The following is a 16,324-nucleotide window of genomic DNA, read 5'->3' as shown; positions in this document are numbered from 1 at the left end:
ATTATTGAAAAATACTTTTTTATCACCAAGATGTCTCATTATTTTTTTAATTGTTTTTTTTCTCTTTTGCTCATTTTTCGTTTTGTCTTTTTTTCACTTTTGTTGTTGTAGCAAGCAATTGTAATTAATAGTTTAATCAGCATGTAACACTACATGCTGATTAAACTATTAATTAATGCTTTTAAATGATTTTACATCATCTATGTACGTATATATCTAATTGTGTATTTATGTAAGAATGATAAATGTAAAAAGCGCTAGCGAACCTAATAAATAAATAAATTATTCCTTAAACATTTTTTAATTTCATCACTCATTTATTTTTGAAAGTACATTTTAATGAATATACATTAAACAATATTAAATAGGGCATTTTTTAAAATAAAACGTTATAATATTAGACAAACGTTATGTTTATTCATTGACTAGATGTGTATATATGAAATAATCTTATATCTAACAATTACAATCATTATATTTATGTTGTTGGAAAGAGTTCTTTTTTAATTTGAATACATATAAAATTAATGTTTAGGTTCTAGAGAATCAAATCACACTGTAGAAGATTTAGAACGTTTTTATATTTAAAAAATAAAATGAAAGTTATAAGTAAGATTTTAATGATTTTGAAATATTTAAAATTTTGTAAAAATATTTTTGCTATTAATCTAATAATCTAAACATTTATTCTTATATGTAAATTCTAATTTGCAAAAGAGTTTCTGATAAATATAAAAAGCAGGAAAATGTATTCAACACGACATTTTACTCATAATTTATTATAATAAGAATGTATTGAAATCGTTTACAAAGGGTACCCGGAAATGGAACAGCGTACACTTTTTTATTCCATCATGAGAATTGTATATTTAAAACGCTACAAAATAGACGAATTTCAGATGAATTTCGTTTTTTCACTAGGCCTGTTCGAAAATATACTAAGATTGACATATAATAAATTTGACTAGGTATTCAATAACAATTAACATTAATTGTTCATAAAACAGCAAAAATAGAGTTTAATAACATCGTATCAATTATGTAAACGTGTGACAAATATTTCGTAGTTTACAAATAGCTATATAGGAGATATGGGTCATTGTTTCCGGTAGCTCACTTGCGGAAGCAAGAGATCGGGTTGAAGTAGCATTGTCGGAAGCGGACCTGTCTCTTGTCGGCGCGCCATTGCCTGGCGATCCTGCCGTCCATCGCTCGCAGTCCCCAACCACGTGGCTCCGTCTGCGGCCAAGAACGACTAACTCTGGCTCCCATGCCCAACCTAGACAAAAGTATCAAAAGTTAATACGACTGGCTTAACTAAACTGATTTTGAAAGCGATACATATGCTTTAAACTTATATTATACTTTATACTTAGTTTTAGTGTTTATATCGACATAATTATTTGTGTAATTGAAGTCTTAATTAAATTAAATTTATCTCAAGACTGATTTACTCTGACTTTCAATAACGTTATCGCGAAAGAATTCGTTTCTTTCGTAACGTAAGCGATGAAGATTTTGTTCAAATTTCTATGAATACAATGTTTCAGTTTAAGATTAATACAAAAAAATTAACCCTAAATGGAGCGCGCGACACATTGTACGAAAGCAACTAACGATAACGAATACAAAATCTCGGTAGTGCGAAACGATGCGTCTTTTTATTAATACGTAAACTTTCGTCGTTTTTCTGATTTTATACTATATATTGCGAAGTCTACCTCTATAAAACAAAATCATTCAATTGGAGGACGACGTGGAGAAAAGATGAGCCGAGATGGCCCAGTGGTTAGAACGCGTGCATCTTAACCGATGATTTCGGGTTCAAACCCAGGCAGGCACCACTGAAATTTCATGTGCTTAATTTGTGTTTATAATTCATCTCGTGCTCGGCGGTGAATGAAAACATCGTGAGGAAACCTGCATGTGTCTAATTTCAACGAAATTCTGCCACATGTGTATTCCGCCCACCCGCATTGGAGCAGCGTGGTGGAATATGCTCCAAACCTTCTCCTCAAAGGGAGAGGAGGCCTTTATCCCAGCAGTGGGACATTTACGGGCTGTTAATGTAATGTAAAATGTCGAGAAAAGAATATGTAAAAAAACATACTCGTCGAACAAAATAAAAACTCCTTATTTTTTCAAATTAATTAAAAAAGCGTAGATGTATCAGCACAGTGCAGTACGGAGAGATTGCTTAACCAGACATACGTATTTCTTTATAAATAATTACTTTAATAGTCTCAACTCTCAACCATTGTTGTGTCTAATGTCTATACGTATACGTAAACAACAGCTGTCAAATAATTACTTTATCCTTTGAAATAGATAATTAAATACAAAATGGAAGCAAATTGTGTTGATATTACGAGTTCAATTATAAAATTCGACCTGCAAACACATTGACAATGGATTAAGATTCGAACTAATTTAAAGCTGGTATTTACAACGGAATATTCAATTACTATGCAATACGACTACGACCTCGGGTGTTTAAATACTTTGTTGCAATTAACCTACAGCTAAATGGATGAGATAATTACAAAGACTGGAATTTATTAGTCTAAATTCCTTTAACATTCAATAGAGTAATTGTTTTAAAAAATAAACAGTCTTTTTCCTAAATACTTATACGTAAGTTTTTTTTTTTAAATAATTAAATTAAAATTTTCGAAGGTTTTATTTTACTTGATTTCTATAATACCTTTTTTATTTTGGAAATAGTGAAAATTATAATGCCAGAGTTTGAATTTAGAATAGATGTAAACGATAATAATGTAATCACTTGGTAGACTGTAAGATGTAAAATAACATTGTTGTTATGCATAAACTGAACTTAACTGAAGTCGTCCTTAATACGACAAAATTTTATTAAAATTATTTTTAAAATGAATAATATATAATATGCTTAATCAACTCGTTCTTTCAATGATACTGGTTGGTTATAGCGAAATTATAAATCCACAGGCATGATATAATTTATTATATATTTTCAATTTATTTATTAAATTATTTTTTATATATCTTGGATGTTTATGTTTTCAGGCAGGATCACAATATAAATTACTAGCGACTATATAGATTACACAAATTTTGTAGATCTAAGTAGGTGTTTGTAAAAAACATAAACAAACCTTAAATAAAATATTAACCAATGCCATTTTTTCTCAAATCCATAGTGAATATCATAGATTAATCAAGTTCTCGACCAATGATATCGAGTCAATTTACCTTTTTTCCTTTTATGGTTGGATTAGAGTATAGGCAAATTACCTGTCATCGGCATCCAATTGCAGTAGGAGTTTGCGCAGTGCAGCAGTATTCAGAGCATCCCACTGTACGGCCATATCTGCAACGTCTTCCGGTCGAGCTACCAATGCATTGTCCGATCGATCTTCATCCGGTTCCTATAAGAGAACATAGTCAATCTTGGGCAGCATATAAAAAAATTTACATAAACAAGCGATAACAATTACCAAATTAAAAAAAAAAAAAACATTTTCAAACCCGTCTTTTAGTTAGTATTCAATGTATGCTAAATAACATTAAATTATTTTAAAAAATGATTATGTTAAAGTTAACATTTATACACGAACAATAAACCATCGATATTTATTTTTATGAGTTAGACAGTTATGAAGGTTTTTTTTGAAAATTGATTACCAAAGAGGGTGAAATTGGCGTGAAGTTTATACAGAAGTTTTTATTTCATGTCAATTATTTATTTCATTTTTGATTTCATATATATCGAAATCGGTGTTTAGGCATCTTTTTATGAGCTCAGTTATTTATGAATTGTCGAAACTCTTCGTTAAATCTTAAAGCGTTTTGAAAAATTTATGGGTTTCACGTAGTGTGCCGTGACCGAGGTAAAATAATAACAACGTTGATTACCAAAAAACTGTAATATTTAAGAATACTTGGTGGGTTTTTTAATAATATTTTCAATTAGGTATCCCTCTAGGTAGACCAGTTTTTTTTTTATTATCATCGCTAAAATTTTAATGTAAAATACATATTAAGTGTGTAAATAACTTGCTGAAACCAAAAAATGAGCTAAGCTACGTAACGGGGGGACCAATCTTTACTTTCAAAACTTAATTTTTATTTCCTTTGTCGCCCCCATTTTTAATTAGGGCATATTAATCGTATCATTGATAGTAATTTTTTTAATCTCAAATCCTTAACGTCTTGACTAGTAAATTTGTTTATTTAAAATACCATAGGAGCTGCGACGACGGTCATCAGCAGCACAGCCAGGAAACCGATGATGATCATTAGAGTCGTGTGTGCGCTGGAGTTCATTGTAGCGTCCGGTAGCTGTTAGAAGCAAAATGTAACATGTAGCATAATTAATAAAACAAATTAAATAAAGTTAGTTTTCAAGTTCACAATTAAGTAATTAAGTAAAAGGAAATTAGTTGTTTTTTTTCTATTCTATATTATATAAAGAAGCCCTTAGATATAAAAAAAATAGTTCATCTAATTTTGTGAAAAGCTCATACTCACTAAAATAACTTCTATCTAAATCAAACCTTTTCACTCATATTCTTTGAATATTTCTAGTACTTATCTAAGTTTATATAAACTTACACATTTCTCGTGTATAATTCCAATTAATTTAAATAAATTTATCTAAAGTAATTTAAGTATAATAACAATATGTAATTCATTTTAGATATAAACGCTTGTCTATTTATTAATTATTTTTATTATCCTAAAATAAAATAAGTCTCTATTTAAACATGGTCAAATATAGAATCCTAGAAATTAATATTTTACCCTTGGCTACGTTTCTATGGATATTCTGCCGTAAAAATTGACATATGTATATGACAAAATTTTGTCCCATAAAGGAAAATAATCACGTTTCTCCGTAAATGTAGGACAAACCAATTAATACAGTTCCGCATTTATTATATCAGGAGGAAACTAGAATTATAAAGCACAGGGATACCATTATAATACACGATGGAGAAATTATAATAGTATTAGTTAAGACACGGCTTCGCTCGGGTGAAATAAATAAAACTAAACAATACGGTTTATCATTTACTTTTCATATATATTTTTATTAACGTTGTGATTGTCATACATTTATATTCTTTATTTAGGTGCTGAAAACGAACAGTAATCTTTATTGACACAGCTTTTTGAACGCACCCGTAAACGTCAAACATGGCCGCCCGTTGAACTGTCATGTCATTAAATTTCATGGATTTAATATCGAAATATCTCGATTATACGTATTTTGAAGATATATGATGTCGACTAAAATCATTATTTCTTAACAATCTATAATTGTGGACTGTTTGATCGGGTCTATCGTAGACCTGCACGAAATTATTTTTCTGGTCCGACTTTCGAACTTGGACATTCATGATAGCAAGAGCAACTGCACAATACGATGTAGTTATGTAAACAAGGTTGTTAAGCATGCAGTAATAAAAATAAAAAAATACACTTTAACAAGAATAACTTAAACGATTACATTTGAAAATAAATGTCAACTTTAAATAGGCCGAAGAATAAAATAAGCGTTGGTAATGAATGTGTATCTAACATTTCACATTAGGAGTATTATAAAACGTATAAAAATATACTTAATGTCGTCGTTAAAGCGCTTGTACCTTTAGGTCTTAACTTGACGCATATATCAAAACTCTTTTACATTTATTTTTACATTTTCAGATCATCATTTTTTTACGTTTACAACTTTAAATTACAATTGCATTAAACAAATTCGTTTAAGAGTCTGTTTTTGTTTGCTAATTTATTCTTATATATGTATGGTTTTTATCATTACATATTTCGATTATTTCTTAAAGATTAATTGATAATAGATAATATATGAAGGTTTATAAAAGTTATAAAATAAGTAGAATTATATTGTAATTTGGCAATGAACATGTTATCTTGCGCCATAAACCGGCCCTTACGGCTGTTAGTGACAACTTAATAATGGTCACACGTGAATACTTACTTACATGAAGTTCGTAGAAATGAATCATAATGAAAGTAAAACGCAATCACACTTGAATTTTCAGTACAAGGCTCTTACAAACTTAAAGAAATCCATACGATTTTTATCTTAATTCCTAGATTAGATCTTAATTTCAATTGGACATTACACTTACTTATTGGTAGTCAAAGTAAAAACTACCCCTATGTAACCTACATTACAATGAACAATTCTGACATAGTAATACGTTATTTTTTATATTAATTAATGCCCACTTAATATAATTTACAATTTTTTTATTGTACATCAGTAATTGAAAGTGAAAAATTAGTAGAAAATTGAGATACGAATACTATGATTGCGTTGCTCCTATATAAATTAACGTCACGTGCAATTCTAAAACTTAAAAAGCGTTTTTATTGCGACTTTTTGAATAATGGTTCTTGGACATTTTATTATTCGTCAGAAAAATGTATATCTTAAACATAGTAATCGGATAAAAGTCGCGAATAACTCTATGTATGTATGTAATTTATAAGCATAAAACTAATTTAGTTATGCACAGGGGTCGATTCTACTTACATATAACGACGACCAGCTTCGACTATTCTTTACATAAATTAACCTCAACTTGATCGTAGCTGAGGACCAATTCTACTTATGTCTATCGGTTCCGATACAATTCCGATTATATTCTGATTCAACTTTAACCTAACCACTAACTGGACCACTCACGAGTGTAAATACAATAAAAAAACGGGTGAAGGGCCACGATAACTTTTCGATCCGATAAAGTGACTATTTGTTAGTAGAATTGCCACCAAGTACCTTTTAAGTAAGACAACAGTGCTTTTATTTAGTATAATTTTAGGAAACATCAAAATTTAACAATATTCTATCATGCAAGTGCAATATTTTCAACTTTTCTTGTCTTGAATTACTAAACGTAACTAAAAGATACATATTTAACGTTTTCTTCGCCATTACAAAAATGATAACGTTTGCCGTCTTCATATGCGAAGTCCCAAAGGGAATCATATCACAGAACACGGTAGACCCGACGGACTATGTGTTGCCTTGACAGTTAATTGGATGGAAGAGATGCTATTTATCAATAAGCCTTCCGTCACCCAAGGACGGCCATTGTTATCTATGGAAATGTTTTTTAAACTTAAGCCATGTTCAATGATTATAAAAGTTTTTTCTTTACTGTAAAAAGATAGTATGTTTTTATTCTGAATTGAATCTAAATATTACTAATATACATTTTGCTGACTAATATTGTAAATGCATAAGTCAGTTTGTTTATTTGTTACTTACGTGTCTTAAGTACTTAACTAATTGTCATAAAATTCTGCATACACATCATAAGAGTACATAAAAAGTGGACTAACTAACAAATGTCACCCTTTCCTCCTAATACTTAGGTAACTACTATAGCTAATATGTACTTGTTCACTTTCAGGCAGGATATAATATGTATATATTTAACTAACAATACTTTGCGTCGTTTGGCATTCAGAAGCGCGAATGTGAAAGAAATTTGTTTTTCTTATTTATAATTTAGATAAATACTATCGATATAAGAAGAAGAAAAAATGCAATAATTTCACATTCGCGCTTCTGAATGCCAAACGACGTTTGTATTTAAATGTTGGAAAAGAATAACTACTGAGTTTCTAGCCAGTTCTTCTCGGTAGAATCTACATTCCAAATAGATGGTAGCTTTACTTAAAGTATATTTTGATTTTAATTTAATATAAAAAGTACATCTACATAAAGAAAAATATAACGCACTAAATGATATCAAAGTTTGAACAAATTGGCTTATTACTTAGAGAATGCTTTCAGGATGCGCTTGTGTATATTACACAAACCATGTGACATTATAACGAGTTCCTTCTATGCATTCGATTTTACTATATATTGGAGATTAAGGGTTACCTCAATCGCAATCTTGGCATCGTATCTGAATTTTAAATTAGCGTTGCGTAATTGAAGATAGATTTAAGGGATTTACATTTTATATCCCTCGGCTAAATTATGCATTTAATAAGCTTCCTTCAAGGAAAAGTATATTTTCATATAATTAGCTTGAACGTGTTCTTCGTAGAAAAGGCTTTGAATTATTTTTCCATTTATTTTCTTTGTATATTTATTACTTTAACGGTTTCTAACGTTAAATGTAGTTTCGTTTTATTATCCTTTCCGAAATAATCTTGTATTTTTTTTTATCCTTATATTTATACAACTATTTACTTTGTAGCAGCCCTTCTCGCGTGTAGTATATTCTATTGGCAAAAATGAATACTGTTGTTGTTTTCAGGTTTGAAGGGTGACAAGGGACATAATATCTTAGGTCCCGTGGTTAGTGGCGCAATGGCGATGTAAGGATTGGTTAAAATTTCTTACAGTCCTAATGGTTATATATTCTGTTTAGCCTCAGGTGGCTCATTTTGCCGTCACGCTTAACAATGTTATAAAAAAATCGTAATAAACATATATATTTTTTAAATAACAAGGCAAATAATAATTTATAGGTATTATGTTTTTTAAAGAGTTATTACAACAAAGATATATTGAAAATTCAAAGGAACAATCGTATTACACAAGTATTTGAAGAATAATTTTCTTTTATTTGAAGGATCGGCTACATTAAAGAAAGTCAAGGTGGGATAATGACCATTGGAACCTCTGAAAGTCAGTGTTTTTGTAACTTGATATAAGTCGATCTTAAAAGAACTGCAAACTTTGATGTTTTAAGGAAAATTATATAATAATGGCTAAAATTTCGTAGGGTAGAAAAGATGGTTCCTGTTTTTTACACACCTATAACAACTGGTATACCCTGGTTATTGGTACTGGTTATTAAATGAATACTTCAAAGCAGTGTCCGATGTCATATTGCATGACATTGAGTACCCATTCTATTTGACTTTTGATTGGAATATTTTCAGCCAATCCAGTGTGAAAGTGTTACAAAAATCTAAACACACAAATATTTACTCTCAGTTAATTTAATATTTTTAAATTAAAAGAGTAAAGCATTGTCAAAATTAGAAGGCATATAGCATGATACTACCTACTATAATATACCTATTTTTAAATAACGTACTCTATAAAGTAATAACTATTTCTTTTCGCGTTCTATAATGTTTGAGTTTCGTTTTAATGTGAAATAATTATCACTTGATTTTAATATAGGAAAATAATTGCATTTATTTCTATATCGTTTCTTTAATTTACAACAATCAATAGCAACGTACAATGTGATTAACTTCCGAATTTCTAAAAATAATTCAATAAATGTGAAAATGGTTTAATATTACATAATCGAGGCTCACAAATTGTCGAATGTGACAATTCAATCGAGTCTCCTGTAAGGCATACTTAAGATGACATGAATGGAAATTGTATGAGCGAGTTAGCCTCAGTGTAAATGGCAGCGAATTGTGTTCACCCGCACTCATAGAAATATATTCTATAAATTAATTAGTAATCTCTTGTATTTTAAGTAAATTATTTTATATTTATGCAAATTGCAAGACAATAATTGAAAAACGTTGACTTCGGTACAGCCTCGCTTCGTCTATGTTGTAGCGAAAAAAATAGTATACAATTTATATACATTTTATTTTTAACTATTTTAATTTGAATTAATTCCTTCGTGAATTAAATGATTTTCTAGTTCATACTTAGGTATATGTAGCAACAATTAAAACGTAATCATATTCAACTTTACTATATGTTGAATGCTACGAATTCTTTAAGCCCTACGCGCGATTAAAACTTCTTAATGAAAGTTTGAATATAATTATTACTCCATAAAGATTAATTAAATATCATTAATTTATATATTTTATTATTTATAAGTTTAATATCACCCACTCGCACTCAATTATAGCAGCGTGGTGGAAGTTCCAACTCTTCCCCTCCCGACGAGGCTAGGCTTATGTCCATCTTTGTGATATCGAACTGATACTTTTTATGAAACCATGGAGCGTTTTCCCGTTACTACCAGCCAACTACCAAAATTTCGCAAGCGCAGTGTACCTTATTACCAGTTCTCATTATTCTTATTATTCAGCATAATCAAGAATTGGTAATGATTATGTCAAAGTCTTTGCTTCCTATATAAGCTTAGTGATTGTCAAAAACCAATTCCGAAATAAGCACTTCGCACCCGAAAAGAACAGGTGAAACCGGCGGATTTTTATTTATTTCTTATTTAGTCCAAAGAAAATTTTATTCTATTTTCTTTTAGAAAACCCTCCTCATTCGACTTCATATTATACTAACTCCTTAACCATTAAAGCTATTTGTCTGCGGAAGTATCTTCCTGTAGAAGCAAGACGTGCACAATCACTTGCTTCATTTAAAACCTTATTAAAACAACACTATCTTGCTCTCTAGCGCTCTAGTCGTGTATTCCGCGAGAATTTAATTAAATTTGATACGTAAATTGTATGTACGTCATTATGTGCATAAATGTATGTGTATTTGTATATTAATTTATTTTAAATTTCATTGTAATGTAAATATATATTATGATCATTTAGGCTATACTGTACATCCATCTCTTTCTTTCTTATGTACCTTCTTAATGGTTATCTGGAAGAGATCACTATTTCAGCGGTAAGGTATGTGTGTTGTGCATTTTTCTTGCATGTTTTATGCTTATGTTTTTGGGTGTAAAATAATGATTGTGATTTGATTTTGATTTGATAATAATAAAGTTTTTTTAAATGCTAGCATCGTTGGTATTGCGCTGGCCCGTGTAAGTAACCCGCTATTATATACCGTCAAATAGTAATCTTATATTGCTATTTTCCGGTTGAGAGAATACATGTCCTATGGTTGTCAGAGCACTAACACATTAAAATAAATTAAAAAATAAGTGAAACAATGTAATTTGTTTTCTTATATGGGAGCTAGTTGTTTGTTTATTGATAATAATAACTGATCATGAGTACGCATTTCTTTTCAATAAATATAAAATTCATTTTCTATAGTTACCGGCTTTGTTTAGAAAATAATTACTTTTAAAAATAACACCAATACTGATTCAGTTGTTTTGCGACAATTTCACATTCGTTAATTATTTTTTCATTTGTTTTTTAATTCGTAACCAATTTTGTTGCGACGCTTTTTTTTTTTTGCTTTCGACAGATTATAAATCTGTTACCTAAAAATTAACTGAAGTTCTTTTGTTTGAATCCTTTTTTTATATATTTAATTATATCTTTATTACATATTTATGTATTTATTTTAATCATGTCAAGTTACGACATGTTATTACTGGAAATTCGTTCGCGTGAATGTTGAATATGGAGATGCAATTACTTTGATTATCTCCTGGAAATCCTTTCAATTTCCGCGGTAAATGCGTTACCAAAGTATATTCTGATGGTGGCATTTTATGTAGAAAATATACAAGCTTATTAAAAGTCATCGAAACAGCGGACATAATAGTGTCCAAACTTGTAATGGCAAAATGTCCTGCATAATGTGGGGTGTATGAACTAATACAGCCTCATTATAGTTTTATCATTTGTTATTTGCTTATGAGTTTTCGACCTTGGTGCGCGAGTTTTTACCGCAATATTTTCAAAAACATTGCGGTAAAAACTAATTTCAAAATTCGTATTCTAATTCATCAATTTAAATATTGTGTAAAAAAAAAACAACAACATAATCCTATTACTTATTCAGGATTGTTATAAAAACAAGATGTTAGAAAAGCCTGGAGCTCGTATTCGTTCGGTTTTTTTTATATATAATATTTTATTAATAAATATGAAATGAGACGTAAAGCTGCACAACATGTAACCTTTTTTTTTAATTATACATATGTGCAAGTTACATACTAGTACTTGCTTTGATTTAAAAATGCAATCTCGACTATTCTATCAACAAGATTAGACCATCAAATTAAAATTTAAATGTAAAAATTAAAATAAATTTCGGTAAAATAAATATTCAGTATGTTTTATTACGGAATGTGATTAACTTGTCGCGGTGGTTGTTTAACTTGCGTATTTTTACTACATCATAAATACGCTCCATAAATAAATTTTATACGGTAGTTCGAAGTTTGTAAGTTAGTTTCTTTCCTAACTTGGGTTGTTTAACATTTTAATGCATATTTATTGATTATTTTATGTAAAGCTTTGTGAATATTAAATAAATACGTTGTTAAAATGTTATGAGCTTCTGAATAGTTTTAATTAAAATGGAACGATAAGTTTAAATATAAAAAAAACTATAACTTTTTATTCGCAAATTAAACCTGCCGGTATTTGTCATACATATTGAAGATATGGTTTCGTATATACATTTAATGGATTTAGATTTTTTCTGTCTGATAGCAAATATCAATAAGACCAAACGAGTAACGTCATATATAAGTAATGAATATCGAAATAGAACTCTATTGGAATTTTATGATACTAACTAGTTGAGTTGGATTCTGAAGTTTTGCGTAATCTTAGTTTCTGACCGTAGTTTCAAAAATACTTATTACGCGGTTTATGTAGGAAATATACAGTAACAATGAGTATGGACCAAGGTGCCAATTTAATTACATGTGATTTGTTATGATATTTAATTATACGTACGAACCTTCTTAAAATGAATTTAAATAATCCAATTTCGAATTTAGAATAATTTCTCTGTTAATAAATCTGATTTGTTTTATAAAGGTTGTCGGTTGTTGTTGGTTGGTTGTCGCCTGCGGCTTCGCGCGCGTTTTACGGATTGGGCGGCAAGTGTTAGGCATGATAAAAGCAGCCTATGTTATACTCGAAGGAGTTCAAGCTTGTTTTCTATAAAATTTATTCAAATTCGGTTTAAGAGTTTGGCCGTAAAATAGCAATAGACAGAAAGACAGAGCTACTTTCGCAGTTATAATATTAGTATCGGTAAAGAAAAAAAACAGATAAATGTATTCGTCAATATTATAAGAATTATAAATATTAAGGCTAAATACAGAAAAATGTTGCAATATAGTAATAAGTCAGTCAGTACAAACTACTGAAGGATAATAAATAGCGAAATCACAGTCGAAGGTTCAACGCTATTGTGATATTTTGTATTGAGTCGTGAAAAAAATCATGTGAGTGTTTTTCATTTACTTATACGAATGCGATTCGTAATACTTTACCGATTTATTTTTAACCTAATTGAAGTATTGGATTTTTTTTTCTTTTTAAATAACGTACTTTTTTGTTACGTTTACAACAAACGACTAAATGTGTTTACTTGGGACGATGAAATGTTTTAAAATGGAAACCCTTTCAATTTGATGTTATACCTATACTGTTTAACGAATTATCTTTACATTTATATTTATACGTTAATTTTCATACTTTTATTATACAACTATATTTTGTAATTTACTTACATTTTAAAAATTAACTTTAGATCTATTAAATCACGAAGGCAACGTTAAATTTATTAATCTGTACTGATACTATAAATGCAAAAGTAGCTGTCTGTTAACTCTTCACGATTAAGCCGCTGAACCGACTTAAAATTTAGATTTAATTTTGTCCATCGCAATATCTCCATCAAATTCCCCAGGACTCAAAATTCAAACTCAAACTATCTATGGCGGTAGATTTGAGTCTTGGAGAAGGAAAAAAGCAATTTTTTTTAATTCACCCATCGAAGGGTTCATTTGGGAGGTGTCGGTTTGTGTGCCACAGGTAAAGATTTATAAATTTCGCGCAGGTAAACCGGGTTCAGCTAGTTTTAATGAATCTATACAATGGTGAAAATATAATTCAGAATTTATTTATAATTATTCCATTTAAATATTACATGTGGATTGTTTTATTAGCAAACTATATTTAATAAAGAGTGCAATTTATAATATCTTCGCTCTTTCGGACTTAGGATATGGTTCATCCTTTGGGAACTGTCTTATTTTCCGGGTGAAATATCGTCTTATGTTGTTGTCTTAGAATATAAACTGTCAAACTTTTTAATACACACTCCAGTTACTTCATTATCATTTGCGCTCAAACTGATTGAAAATATTAAAAATAAAAAAAAACGTTTCCTTTTACGATAGGTACATTATAATAAAATTAAGAAAAGAAAAAATTGTAATGCCAAATAAATTAAAAAAATATATTTTATCTATTTAATTTATTGAAATGAATCATATTGATACAAGCACTAAGTGTGTGCAAAATTTTAGACCAAATTTCGTTTAAGTGTAACAGTTTTGAAATATCTATAAATAAGTGAACAAAAATAAAAATATGTAAACAAGTAAATCAAAAATCCTTACAGAAATAAAAATAGATTCGGAGAAAATGGACTCTGACAGACGGGTAGACAGGCACGGGAGTGATCCTATAATTGATTTGTTTTTTGATTTTCATTTTTCCATTCGATGTTCGAATGGAAAAATACTACCTAAAACCTAAACCTAAACACGTAGTATTTTGTGAAATATGAATTGTCCTTCATCTATTGATAATAATATCAAAGTCCTTTACAAACACAATTCTGTTTTATTATATTTACCTACACAGTCAAAGTCAAATTTCTTTACACAATGGAACTACCGCTGTTCCAAAAGATAATCGGGATTCCTCATTAAAACCGGCTAAAAAAAGGAAAATTCCGTCGAATTTTACAAGTTTATAGTACATTACTTGTAATGTTTGTTTTGGTCAAATCTAGCAAGCTGAATTAGAACCATTACATCTTATCCTAAGGAGTTGAAATTATATACTGGTTCAATTCCAATAACAATGCAATATTTAAAGCATGACCTGATCAATTCCAGGATTGGTTCCACACCGAGCTGAAGTTACTTGGAGTGGAGTTAAACGGTCAACAGTAATACACACTTTTCTTTAAAACAATGTAAAGTTATTAATTATTTATATATTCGAAATCTCGTATAAATGAATAATATTTCAGTATTCTTTTTATTTTAGACTTTGCATACGTAGAGTTTGCTTTAACATTATAAGCCATGTGAAATTACTATATTTGAGTTACTGTTCATTTAAAAAAACATATAAAGTTAGCTTTCTTAGATTTCATCCAGGATATACGTATATAATAACTCAATTATATTTAATTAACATATCTTTTTAATTTTAATATTGGAACGGATTTTGATTATTTTAATTAATCTCGAAAAATTATTCATTAGTACTTCTAAGAGCCTACTTGTATTGATTTTGATTTATTTAGTAAAAATTAAGTTCTTCAGTTCTGTAACAAGTGGCCTCTACCACTTGTTTGATGAGTCCATGAATGGGTTTTCAGTGGGCATTAAAGATAGGGTTCTGTTTATGAATGTATCAAAATGTTTACAGTTTAGGATAAATTTTCTTATTTAATTTAAGATTATTTAATACCTAAGTGTATTAAAAATTGATTCTGAATTTCAGCAAGCAATAACTGTTTAAAATTTTTCAGAAGAGCATATTTTTAAATTCGACGTCATGTTAAATTTACAAAGAAAAAACAAATGTTTCGATATCGTTTATTAAGTATTCCTTTTGCTAGAATTATATACTTAATAATTTGGTGATTGAAGAATATTACCTAAATATATACATATATATCATTTTAACATGGGAAATTTTTCACAAGCCTATGAGAAAATGTCGTCTCAAAATCTGATAAAAAATTAATACAACATAAAACATTAAACAAAATTTTGAGGGTTTAAATTAAAAATATGTGTAGTATTTTATTATAAAAGAGAAACAGTATATAGTTTCAGTTATAGTCCAAATAAAAAGAAATATTAGAAGTGGAAATGTAAAAAACCTTGAGTTTAACAAAAAAACAAAGATTTTAATTTGATTTCAAATGACGCGGCTGCTGTCGTCATTAATTCTTCTATTAAGTTTTCTTTATAACAATACTGTTTTTTTTTCTAATACGAAACAACTCATATAAAGCATAGGAACCAAAAAAGAACTATTTACAAATTAATATTCAGTTAACTAAATCAAAAATAAATTTACACTAAAATTATTACAAGATTAAGTCGCTTACCTCTTGAGGTCTTAAAGGCTCTGGAGCAATATTCAAAACGTCGTTGAGACAAACTTTGTGTTCAGGAAAGTTGCAACCCTCTGCGTGACGATGGTTTGAAAGCAAATGGGTGATTGTGGGTGAACCTCGCGGTTATATACTCGTTCACAACGCGCTGTCCTCGGCGCGTACCGCGTAGGTGAGGGACATATATACAACAACCCTATCTAGCGGGTTAATTAATCTGTTTCAGTCGAGTTTATGCAAGCGAATACCGTTTTAGTGTCCATTAAAATAAATACTTATTTATTTGGTTTGCGAGTTTTTTCAGAATAATTGATTGAATCGAAT

The 16,324-nt window shown here is 29.3% G+C and overlaps 1 protein-coding gene across 1 annotated transcript; it reads right to left on the bottom strand.

The window, feature by feature from the left end:
• Window positions 1–619: 619 nt before the first annotated feature.
• LOC125068256 (allatostatin) lies at window positions 620–16,082 on the bottom strand. The gene is made up of 4 exons (XM_047677341.1): window positions 15,995–16,082; window positions 4,222–4,320; window positions 3,274–3,407; window positions 620–1,279 (listed from the first exon to the last, which is right to left on the bottom strand). Exons 2-4 carry the CDS (start codon window positions 4,303–4,305, stop codon window positions 1,114–1,116), a joined length of 384 nt encoding a protein of 127 aa, XP_047533297.1. The 5' UTR covers window positions 4,306–4,320; window positions 15,995–16,082; the 3' UTR covers window positions 620–1,113.
• Between the last annotated feature and the right edge of the window lie 242 nt (window positions 16,083–16,324).

This window comes from Vanessa atalanta, chromosome 13, assembly GCF_905147765.1.
Source record: "Vanessa atalanta chromosome 13, ilVanAtal1.2, whole genome shotgun sequence".
Classification (NCBI taxonomy): domain Eukaryota; kingdom Metazoa; phylum Arthropoda; class Insecta; order Lepidoptera; family Nymphalidae; genus Vanessa; species Vanessa atalanta.
Note: the sequence above shows the minus strand (reverse complement) of the source record. Positions and strands in the feature narration are given on the sequence as shown.